General features: G+C 40.7%; 1 protein-coding gene across 2 annotated transcripts in view; it reads right to left on the reverse strand.

The window, feature by feature from the left end:
• ddc (dopa decarboxylase) overlaps positions 1-12,089 on the reverse strand; it is a 39,978-nt gene that overhangs the window by 22,301 nt on the left and 5,588 nt on the right. For both annotated transcript variants that reach the window (XM_084088095.1, XM_084088096.1), the window contains exon 4: positions 11,486-11,605. In XM_084088095.1, coding sequence (XP_083944221.1) covers positions 11,486-11,605 — 120 coding nt within the window. The remainder of the gene's footprint in view (positions 1-11,485; positions 11,606-12,089) is intronic.

The following is a 12,089-nucleotide window of genomic DNA, read 5'->3' on the forward strand; positions in this document are numbered from 1 at the left end:
ATTTATCACGTTCTGGAACCAAACTATAATATTCAGAAGTAAACAGTGTAGCTGACTGAGTGTTTATGTCAGAATGTTTATTTTTAAACCACAACCTTCTTGGGGCTTCTTTGAATGATACAACCCTCTAATTTCAGAATGTTTATTTTTAAACCACAACCTTTAAAAAATGATATATTTAACGATATCTTTAGCATTTCTCATCCAAACAACGTCAAACTTGGCACTGCACTTACTCGTGCCCGTAGCGAGACACCTGTCAAGTTTGAAATCCATCGGACTAACGGTTCGAGAGATATGTGGTTAACAGACACACACACAGACACACACACAGACAGACAGACAGACGTGTCTGTAATTTATAGATAGATTAAATTAGATTATTTTAAATATTTTTGAATATACAAATAAGGAATGTTGAAAACAGAATGATACTTTGAAACTAAACCACCAGTAGGAGGCGGCAGGCGACCGTCTTAATGAGTGAGTCATTGAGTCATTCATTCAAACGATTCGTTCAAAAGGCTGATTTATTCAGAACTAGTGCAAAATGCCCGTGCAAAATCAGTTTTTGTGTGTGTTTTTAGTAATTGTTGGTTTGGTGCCCGTGAAAGAGACTGTGAACGCATTGAATTCAGGGAGCAGGCTAGGTTACTACAAATGATGGCTGTGAATAAACTATAATATTCAGAAGTAAACAGTGTAGCTGACTGAGTGTTTATGTATACCACAACCTTCTAAGTGCTAGTGCAAAATGCCCGTGCAAAATCAGTTTTTGAGTGTGTTTTTAGTAATTGTTGGTTTGGTTTGAGTGCTCATTGTTACAATTACACAGCAAAAGTTCAGTGACATTTTTATTTGTGCATGGTAGAAAGCACACAGTGAACTCCGAGAAAATGCTATGCTTGAGCAAACAGTTTGTGAATAGGCTACTACAAATGATGGCCGTGAAAGAGACTGTGAACGCATTGAATAGGATATGTTTAGTTGGTGAATAGCATAGGCTACTATTACACAGTAGCGATAACTTTAAGCGCACCAGAATGAAATATAATATTCAGAAGTAAACAGCATAGCTGACTTACAGATTCAGTTAACATCCAAAAATGAATAAGCACGTCGATTCAGGGAGCAGTGCATGGTGCCCGTGCAAAATCAGTTTTTGTGAGCTGATCGCCGTCAAAAAAGTTCAGGAGATATTTCTTAGCGATGGCTCATTTCAACTGACAGAGTGTTTATGTCAGAATGTTTATTTTTAAACCACAACCTTCTTGGGGCTTCTTTGAATGATACAACCCTCTAATGTCAGAATGTTTATTTTTAAACCACAACCTTTTAAAAATGATATATTTAACGATATCTTTAGCATATCTCATCCAAACAACGTCAAACTTGGCACTGCACTTACTCGTGACCGTAGCGAGACACCTGTCAAGTTTGAAATCCATCGGACTAACGGTTCGAGAGATAAGTGGTTAACAGACACACACACAGACAGACAGACACACAGACAGACAGACAGACGTTTCTGTAATTTATAGATAGATGAGGCAGTTTATGAATAGGTTATTGAATCTTTGACTCAACCGTTTCGTTCAAAACGCTGAATCATTCATTAATGAAACATGGCTGAGTGTTGCTGTGAGATGCGCTATGGTTCTGCTGTGATCTTTGTTTGGAACTATTTTCGCTGCTGAAACAGAACAAAAACAGTCATTGCGTCTAAAATGTAAGTGACTTCATTTTAACTATTTGTTTATTGAACTGTTATGAAATCAGTCTCGGATTCAATCTTGATGGCATTCAGGAAAACAGCTCTCTGGTCGTGTGTAGCCTAGGCTATATATTGTTTCTTAACTATAATATGTTATAAATAACAGGACGAGCCTCAACAGCGCAACATTGTTACCGTCATTAGGCTACATTAGCTAGGCCTATATTATTATCAACTATAGGGGATCAATCGCCACTTACATTAAATGAAATAAAACAGAATCATCCTCACGTTTTCGGTGATTCCCTAGTTAGGGCCCAAGCCCTGAAAGGGCGAAGGCCCTATTGTTTTCGTAAGGATTATTAGGGCCCAAGCCCTGAAAGGGCGAAGGCCCTATTGTTTTCGTAAGGATTTTTTTTTTTCTTTTTTTTTTTCTTCATTATTTTTTTTTGTGCCTTTTTGCCACTTTTGGGGCCCTTAACATGCTCAAAAACTCTTGAAACTTTGCACACAGGTCAGAACCCGCGGCCATCAGGGCCGGACTGAAGCTGGTACCCGAGCGTGGCAGGGGGGTTTGACAGCGCCCCCTGGAATGGGGTCCGAAATCTTGGTCCATATATCAAACACGCTTGCATGTAATAATATGAAACTCAGTACACATATAGATCTCATCGGGCCGAACAACTTTCGTGCTCTAAGTTTTACAAAAGCCCAACAGGAAGTCGGTTATTATATGTTGTTTGGAAAACGCATACAATGGAATGTGAAATACTCCTCCTAGGGAATTCATCCGATCGCCACCAAACTCGGTGTGAATGAAGTCAAGACATTGAGGATGAATTCTTGCGAACAGATTTTTGATATCTTGTACGGTTTGGCCGTGGCGAGGAAACAAATTTATGGCGAATAATGGGACACAGGAAGTGTGTTATAACTTCTGCATACATTAACTGATCTTGCTGAAACTTCAGCAGTGTGTTCGTTGTAAGAGGCCGATCACATGGATGTGACATTTGTGAGTCAAAGTTATAGTGCCACCAACTGGCAACAGGAAGTGTCACTTTCAAAATGCTTTGAAATCACCCTCTTATTTTTACCCGATTTGCTTAAAACTTTATGTGTATAATGTAGACACACGGCAGATGTAGACCTGAGAAAGGATTATTGATATCTTAGATACTGTTGCCGTGGCAACGCATCAAACTTTAATATTCTTTTCGGATGCTTTTGAGACTCTTCACATACTTGAAAATGCATGAAACTCGACAGACACATCACATTTATTATCCAGTAGACATGTGCAAAGTTTCAGAAACGGGCGTGGTGGAATGGCTCAGTAGCGCCACCTTTAGTCAAAAATGGGGGCTTCGTTTTTCCTAGAATCACAAAACTTGGTAGGTGTATTATTCTCATCAAGCCGGACAACTTTCTAATTTATAGTCATTACCTCAGACCAACAGGAAGTCAGATATTTTGGTTTGAATGTGGATTTTCTGGAGAATTTTCTCTCTCTGTCTGTGTGTGTGGGGGGGGGGGGATTTGTCTATTCTATTTAATCTTTGTTTTTCAAGGTTTCAGGGGCTTTTGGGGCCCTTAACATGCTCAAAAACTCTTGAAACTTTGCACACAGGTCAGAACCCACGGTCATCAGAGCCGGGCTGAAGCTGGTACCCGGGCGTGGCAGGGGGGCTCAACAGCGCCCCCTTGAACACGGTCTGAAAACTTGGTTCATATATCAAACACGCTTGCATGAATTAATATGAAACTCGGTACACATATAGATCTCATCGGGCCGAACAACTTCCGCACTCCAAGTTATTAGCTCCGCCCAAAAGGAAGTCGGCTATTATGGGTTGTTTGAAAAACGCATCCTGTGGAATTTGATGTATTCCTCCTAGAGAATTCATCTAATCGCCTCCAAACTCGGTCAGCATGAAGTCAAGACATTGAGGATGATAAATTGCGGACGGATTTTTGATATCTCGAACGGTTAGGTCGTGGCGAGGAAATTAATTTATGGCGAGAAAAGAGAAACACAAAGTAATATAACTTCTGCATACATTAACTGATCTTGATGAAACTTCAGCAGTGTGTTCATGCTAAGAGGCCGATCAGATGGATGTAACTATTGTGAGTCAAAGTTATAGCGCCACCAACTGGCAGCAGGAAGTGTGTCACTTTCAAAATGCTTTTGACCGCACTGACATGGATAATGGTGCAGAGCGAGCATTTCAATGAATTCCTATGGAAGTAGGAATGAACTAAAAAACGTTCGCTCTTCTCTGCCCGTTCCTCGCCGTGGACGCACACCATATATATATATATATATATATATATATATATATATATATATATATATTTTGTTACATATATATATATATAATGTGTGTGTGTGTGTGTGTATATATATATATACATATATATATATATATATATATATATATATTAGAGATGTGACGGTGATAATATTCTCCCACCGGTTAATCGACTTATGACAACACCGGTATTACCGGTTTCATCGTGGGGGTGGGGGGTGTTAGAGTGATGTAAATTTTTTTTACATGGCGTCAATTCATCATTCATATTGAGTTTGATTGACATGCGATCTGACCAATCAAATTGCACAATTTTTGTGCGACAAAGCAGTCAGAATTATTGATTAACTTCGGTGGATTTGGCTTTGGCTTTAACTGAGGCAATCTGTCACGACACATTAAAGAGGCAAAAAACGGTAGGCGTATTTTATTTTTGTTTGACTGACCAAATTTGAAAGTTGAGACTTTGTTTCATATTAAATATTACCTGCTTGGTCCTGTCTTTCAGCGCGTTGTCCGTGTCCTCTATTTAGGTTATATTTCAGCACTTCGCGAATGGACAGCGACTTCTAAGTAGCACGAACGCGTAACCTTGCACATAGAGAACGCTCTTAAGAGCTAAGATGCATCGTTATCGGGAAACCCGGCCCTGGTCTCCACACTAGCCTAACTGAAAACTATGAAAGCCGTGTGACCGGCCAACCGGTAAAAAATAAAATAAAAAAATACAAACTATTCCCTCTGATTTTGTTTCATTAATTATGTTTGACTAATCGCAGCAGTCTCGCATTCGTTTAGAGCTCGTGTGAATTGCACGTATAAAATGAAGTTAACGAACAACCTCGTTCCAACAGGAAATGCCACATGAGTTTCACTGCGCTTTATGAAGAGTTTTTCTTTTGCGTGAAGAAGCCGTTCGCCGAAGATGTGTTAAAAGATTCATTCATACACACAAGAGAGTGCATTCATGATTATTAGGCTAATCCTAATACTAATCCTCCTGGCGCCGGGTCTGAGTGAGTAATTTACTCTCTTACCTTTGTTCTTTGATTAACATTAATGACACTCCATCTGACACGCGTCCCATTTTCTCACAAATCTCTACATTCATTTATGATATTATTTAAATCATTTGCTCTTATATGAGGACACTCGACAAAATGGACATTTTGGCATAATTTGTGTGTGTGTTATGTTTTGTTCAAGGCCGAAAAGAGAACTCGATACTGACGCGCGTCTTTTCCGTGTGTGTGTGTGTGTGTGTGTGCGTGCGTGTGTAATAGGCAGGACTTACAGCGCGATCTCTTGTTTTGTCGCGCTTGAATGGTTGAGCGTGATCATACAACGCTAGTCAACTGGTGACAGAAAATACGGATACTGCGTAATTGACCGAACAATTTTCATGCTCTAAGTTTTACACCAGCCCAACAGGAAGTCGTTTATTATACGTTGTTTGGAAAACGCATACAATGGAATGTGAAATACTCCTCCTAGGGAATTCATCCGATCACCACCAAACTCGGTGTGAATGAAGTCAAGACATTGAGGATGAATTCTTGCGAACAGATTTTTGATATCTCGAACGGTTTGGCCGTGGCAAGGAAACGAATTTATGGCGAATAATGGGACACAGGAAGTGTGTTATAACTTCTGCATACATTATCTGATCTTGCTGAAACTTCAGCAGTGTGTTCGTTGTAAGAGGCCGATCACATGGATGTGACATTTGTGAGTCAAAGTTATAGCGCCACCAACTGGCAACAGGAAGTGTGTCACTTTCAAAATGCTTTGAAATCACTCTCTTATTTTTACCCGATTTGCTTAAAACTTTATGTGTATAATGTAGACACACGGCAGATGTAGAGCTGTGAAAGGATTATTGATATCTTAGATACTGTTGCCGTGGCAACGCATCAAACTTTAATATTCTTTTCGGATGCTTTTGAGACTCTTCACATGCTTGAAAATGCATGAAACTCGACAGACACATCACATTTATTATCCAGTAGACATGTGCAAAGTTTCAGAAACGGGCGTGGTGGAATGGCTCAGTAGCGCCACCTTTAGTCAAAAATGGGGCTTAGTTTTTCCTTGAATCACAAAACTTGGTAGGTGTATTGTTCTCATCAAGCCGGACAACTTTCTAATTTACAGTCATTACCTCAGACCCACAGGAAGTCAGATATTTTGGTTTGAATGTGGATTTTCTGGAGAATTTTCTCTCTCTCTCTGTGTGTCTGTGTGTGTGTGTGTGTGTGTGTGGGGGGGGGGGGGGGGGGGGGGGGTTGGGGGGGCTGAAGCTGGGGGGCTGAAGCTGCAGAGCCGGGCTGAAGCTGGTACCCGGGCGTGGCAGGGGGGCTCAACAGCGCCCCCTTGGACACGGTCTGAAAACTTGGTCCATATATCAAACACGCTTGCATGAATTAATATGAAACTCGGTACACATATAGATCTCATCGGGCCGAACAACTTCCGCACTCTAAGTTATTAGCTCCGCCCAACAGGAAGTCGGCTATTATGGGTTGTTTGGAAAACGCATGCTGTGGAATTTAATGTACTCATCCTAGAGAATTCATCCAATCGCCTCCAAACTCGGTCAGCATGAAGACAAGACATTGAGGATGATAAATTCCGGACGGATTTTTGATATCTCGAACGGTTTGGCCGTGGCGAGGAAACAATGGCGAGAAAAGAGAAACACGAAGTAATATAACTTCTGCATACGTTAACTGATCTTGATGAAACTTCAGCAGTGTGTTCGTGGTAAGAGGCCGATCAGATGGATGTAACTATTGTGAGTCAAAGTTATAGCGCCACCAACTGGCATATATATATATATATATATATATATATATATATATATATATATATATATATATATAGCTGCGAGCAGCGATGGAGGGCCCAAGCCGGTGACACCGCCACCCCGGTGGCTTTAGTGTAACTAAAGGCACCAGGGTGGCGGTGCCACCGGCTTGGGCCCGCAATCGCTGCTCGCAGCTATATTTATTTTTTATTTTTATATTAAAAATTGTTTTAATCAGGGCATTTGTCCGGGTGAGCTACAATTCTCTCTCACTTTTACCTTCAAAAGAACAAAAAAAAAACCACACGTGTCCCGGACACAGTTCTATGGTCCCGGACAAGCGTTATTGTCGAGTCCTGATATGTGATTGGTTTTCCCTGAAGAGAATTACGTTGTTGAAAACGAAAGTAGAGTGACGCACGTTCATTGCATTTTACCGTGATGAGAGTTCCGTGTCTTTATTAAACTCAACACATTATAATGATTTATCTGTCATTCACCCTCGATTAATTGGAATGGAATGTTTTTATTACTTGGCCCGCCCGACCCACGGATTATCCGCACAGCACTATACGGTTTGAGAATGAACACAAGCGGTAACCGCAACAGAACCGTCACGGTGGAAACTGTATCTGACCATGACCGTCTGTCCAAGTTTTGTCGAGAGCCGGAGGCGGCACGAAATTTGACGGAGGCGGCCGCCTCATAATTCTCTATGCAGGAAAAACCCTGCTACTGGCCTCGCGCTAAAGTGACAGCTGACTTGAAGAAGTAAAGCCAATAGTTAAAGTTCATGTTTTTGCCCTTTGAAATACTATAATAGGTAAAAGACATAGCTAAATTGAGACTATGTGTATCGTGATGCATTATTATTCTGCTAGTTAAAAATGTATTATCATGCAGTAACTTACAATATTGCTCTGAGCGTGTAAGTGTGCATGTGTGTGACAGTGATTCATGTGCATACATGTCAGTCAGCACGGCATCGCACATCAAGTTCATAGAGAGCTTTATTCAGTCCATTTTAAATTCTGATTTTGGCTGCCTCTCAAATCGGTCAAACCAAAGATATTACCTAAGAAGTTCAAGTAAATGCACTAGAAATCAACGCTCATTCAAGGATGTTCATCTATTGCATGGATGGAGAAAGCACTGAGACCTGCAGGATTTCATCTGACGGTACTTTTTATTTAACACTTAAAAGTTAAATAAGCATATATATCTGTTCCGTGAGAGTACCGCAGAACAAGTGTAGCCTCTATATCAATAGACGTTTTTAAATCTGAAAACTCCAAAAAGCAACGAAATGGTCAGACATTCACGTGTGCATGTTCACAGAGGAAAACAACTGAAAAACAGTGCTGGTTGTTCCCTCGATACTTGACAACGATGGAATCTAACGGGGTGGGCGAAGGTATAATGTGTGTATTAAATTGTATGAAAAAAGCACAAACACAGCAGAGATGGCAAGTTCAGCAGCTGGAATTAGCTGAGGTGACATGACAGCTAACAGACACAGACAGCAGACAAACGGCTAGTAGTGACAGCAGCGGCAATCCACCTGTCACTCAAGTGACCACGCCCTTAATTATGCAGAACTGGGTTGCGGGTTCTGTCACGATTGCCTGTGTCTCTGTGTTCAAGGCCTTTTATTTTGATGTTCTTTTGTCTTTATGTTTCTGGTTTCAGTTCCTGTGATTTAGTTCCGGTTTCCATTGTCATCGTGTTTGTTTCCATAGTTACCTTTGTTAGCATGTCAACTAATGACTTACACCTGTCCTTCATTTAGCCCCTTGTCTTCTTGTGTATTTCAACCTTCAGACTTTGTCTGTTCTTTGTCTTGTGTTAACGTTTCAGGCTGATATGTATCTCTGTTTGGTTCCTAGAGTTCATTAAATGTTATTTCATCGTTCATCTGTGTCAAGCCTCATTGTTGTGGATAATCAAGTCAAGCCAGCGCTCGACAATTATGAAGGTCTCATTGATTTTTGATTATTTACATTACAATCTAACATAATTTCATCTTTTTGACCATATAAATATCAGCAACTGCACCAAATTGCATATTTTTTGCTCAGTGTGGGCCTCTAATAAAAAGTAGGTGTTTTTGCTCCATATTCTCTTCTATCACACTATATGAGCCATAAAAGCCTAATGTATCAAATATGACACTCAGCAAAAAAAAAAAATTGTTTGTTTGTTTTGATCAACTGTTCAGTTAAAAAAAAAAAATATATATATATATATATTCTTCTGACTTATTTCATATGTCAGGCTTTACAGGGTTAAGACTTACAAATGAATATTGTGATGAGAATGAATGCACTCCAACACTTGCAATGTCAAACGCAACATGCTCAGTTTTACTTGCATAATTTACTTCTTGCACCTGTTCTCATCCCCTCTCTACTATGCCCACCTTTGCTGAAAGGCATTGCTTACAAAACCCACAAACTTCCTCATTAGTGTGTGCTATCAGTGAAAATAATGCCTGTTGCCATAGTGAGCTCTCTGAAAAGCCCAGAGACAAAACCATCCAGGAGAAGGACACACACACTCCAAAGCGGCCCTAATGACAGAGCATCAAACCGACTGTCATCAGTGGGCTTTCCATACGCTGTGCTTCCTGTGTCTCTCTCTAAATGGTCACAGCTGCTCAACTGCTGCTTCAATAGTGATGAAATGAACACGGACTGCTCTCAACGCACGCCTCTCCTCTCATGTGTAGCTGACGTCTTAAAAGGCAATTTCTACTGGACGTAACAATTGTCAGGGCCTAGGGAAGAAATCAATGACAAACAAATTGCTGTCATTGAAATGTATTTGATATTTGTTGTTGTTCAAAAGAAATTACCCGTAAACATGGATTGAGCATGTGGAATTTAAGTGGTTTGAAACATCCTGTTTTTGACACCTGACGCAAGATCCTGTTGCCAATTCAGATATTTTTAAAACAAATTTTCGATATTTCAGTGCGTGTTGTTGGTTTCAAAACACCTTTTGATTATATAAATCAACCTTTTCAGACCTACAGATGCTTAAAAGTCAATGTTCATTCAAACACTTGGTGCAGAGATTGTCCGATGCTGGTCTCGAATCGAGGGAAATTATGTCTGTGAGTGGACATAAGTGTGAAAGTTCACTACAGAGCTACTGGAGGCCAAACTTAAAACAAAGAAAGCACTGGAGCGACATTCTTGCTGCAACAGAAAACAGTGCTGAGCCCCAACTAAAGAGAACCACGTTAAATATCACCACAGTGGAGCCGATTGAAATGAGACAAATATTTAATGCATGCACAATAAACGGAGATGTTCAAATAAATTTAAATAAACAACAATAAAAAAGTATCTCTTAGGCAGCATTTTAGCAACTAAATTAATAACATTAATAAAATAGATTAAAGACCTAACTGTTATCTATCAAAATATGTGCCCTTGTGTTTTTATTTAGGCTATGTAAATATTTAGTTTAGTGAAGAGAGAAAATAACGGAATAAACAAAAAAAATAAACGTTTTCTCATGCTGAGAGATAAGCTATGCCTATTTGTGTGAGGAAATTTCACAAATATTGTGTTGTAAAAAATAAAAATAATGAGACAAAGTTTGAGAACGGTTTGTTGTTTTTATTTGAGCTTTCATGCATATTACACATTGGAACGTTGTTGTTAACGGTCAGGGACTATTTTTAGACTACTCCGCTTCGCGTCGTGCCTAGTCTCGCGTAGCCAGACCTTCAGACTGACGGCTGAAGGTCTGGAATTCATAGCAGCTTTCTTTGGCCAAGGCCCGCCCATAAGGCCGTTTGACCGACATGTCAAACAACCAATTACAGTTCGTTTCGTTCAGCGTCACGTTTCGGGGCGTGGAAATGTCCCCACAACAACAGACCGGCGTGCAACAAGTCAGTCAGCATAGAAAATCAAAGAAGGAGAAGAAAACAAGATAGATAGGAGGGGACACACAACTAGTAAAATTGGATCTGCTGGGAATCCTTCTAAATGCTGACAAAGGGTCGGCCAGGCTTGGAAAATAATACTCTTCCCAAATCCCGTCGGCAAACAGGCTAAAATATCTCTTTTTGTCTCCACTAAGTGCCTCAAACAAAACTCCTGGACATCTCTTAAAGAGTCTATGCCGTGAACCTCGCATACTTTTGAGAATCCTACGTTTAGCTGATCTTGATAAATGCTCATTGTCACTCATGTAAACACAACAGTTTTTCTTCCGCAATCACACGTCTGCGCTTTGTTTCCCGGCGGACCGAAAATAAACGCGACACTCGCGCCCCCCGGAAATCCGATAAAATTCAACCAATCAGATGACGACTTTCCTGAATTCCTGAAGTGTTTCCAGTTAAGTGTACCATATGCATCAGACGTTTAGCCAACGTTCCGTGGGCGTGACGTCTGAGGCTGAGACTACGTCGTGCCTAACAACGCCCTTCAGCCGTTACTTATGCACGATACAGCAGCCTCTCGTACCTTATTGCTTACATATATAAATATCATCAATTTAAAATTATATACAGTTTATTTAAATTATCTTCTCCAATAACCTTCATACCCCTGGTTGAAAACCATGTATAAGTGATGCCATTCAAATAAACTTACAGTACTAGCAGCCAAAATCTTTTCTTAATGATCTCACCTGGATGACCCCTCCCCCTTTGCCCTCTGTACCAGCAAGAAAATCTTCTGGTAGCTTCAGCATCTTTCCCAGCCAGTCCAGCATCACTGTCTCCAGCTCCGTACAGGCAGGACTCGCTGCCTACAAAACAAAAAATCCTGCATCAGCCTACAAGAACAGACAGGTGGCTATGGATGAATGGATGGACGGATGTACAGATGGCTAACTGGATGGATGGATGGACGGATGGATGGATGGCTAACTGGATGATGGATATACAGATGGCTAACTGGATGATGGATATACAGATGATGGCTAACTGGATGGATGGATGGATGGATGGATGGATGGATGGATGGATGGATGGATGGATGGACAGATGGCTAACTGGATGGATGGATGGATGGACTGATGGCTAACTGGATGGATGGATGGATGGACTGATGGCTAACTGGATGGATGGATGGATGGACAGATGGCTAAATGGATGGATATACAGATGGCTAACGGGATGATGGATGGATGGCTAACTGGATGGACGGATGGCTAAATGGATGGATATACAGATGGCTAACTGGATGGATGGATGGATGGACGGATGGCTGGATGGATGGATGTACAGATG

This window comes from Abramis brama, assembly GCF_963993115.1.
Source record: "Abramis brama genome assembly, chromosome: 17".
NCBI classification, from domain to species: Eukaryota; Metazoa; Chordata; class Actinopteri; order Cypriniformes; family Leuciscidae; genus Abramis; species Abramis brama.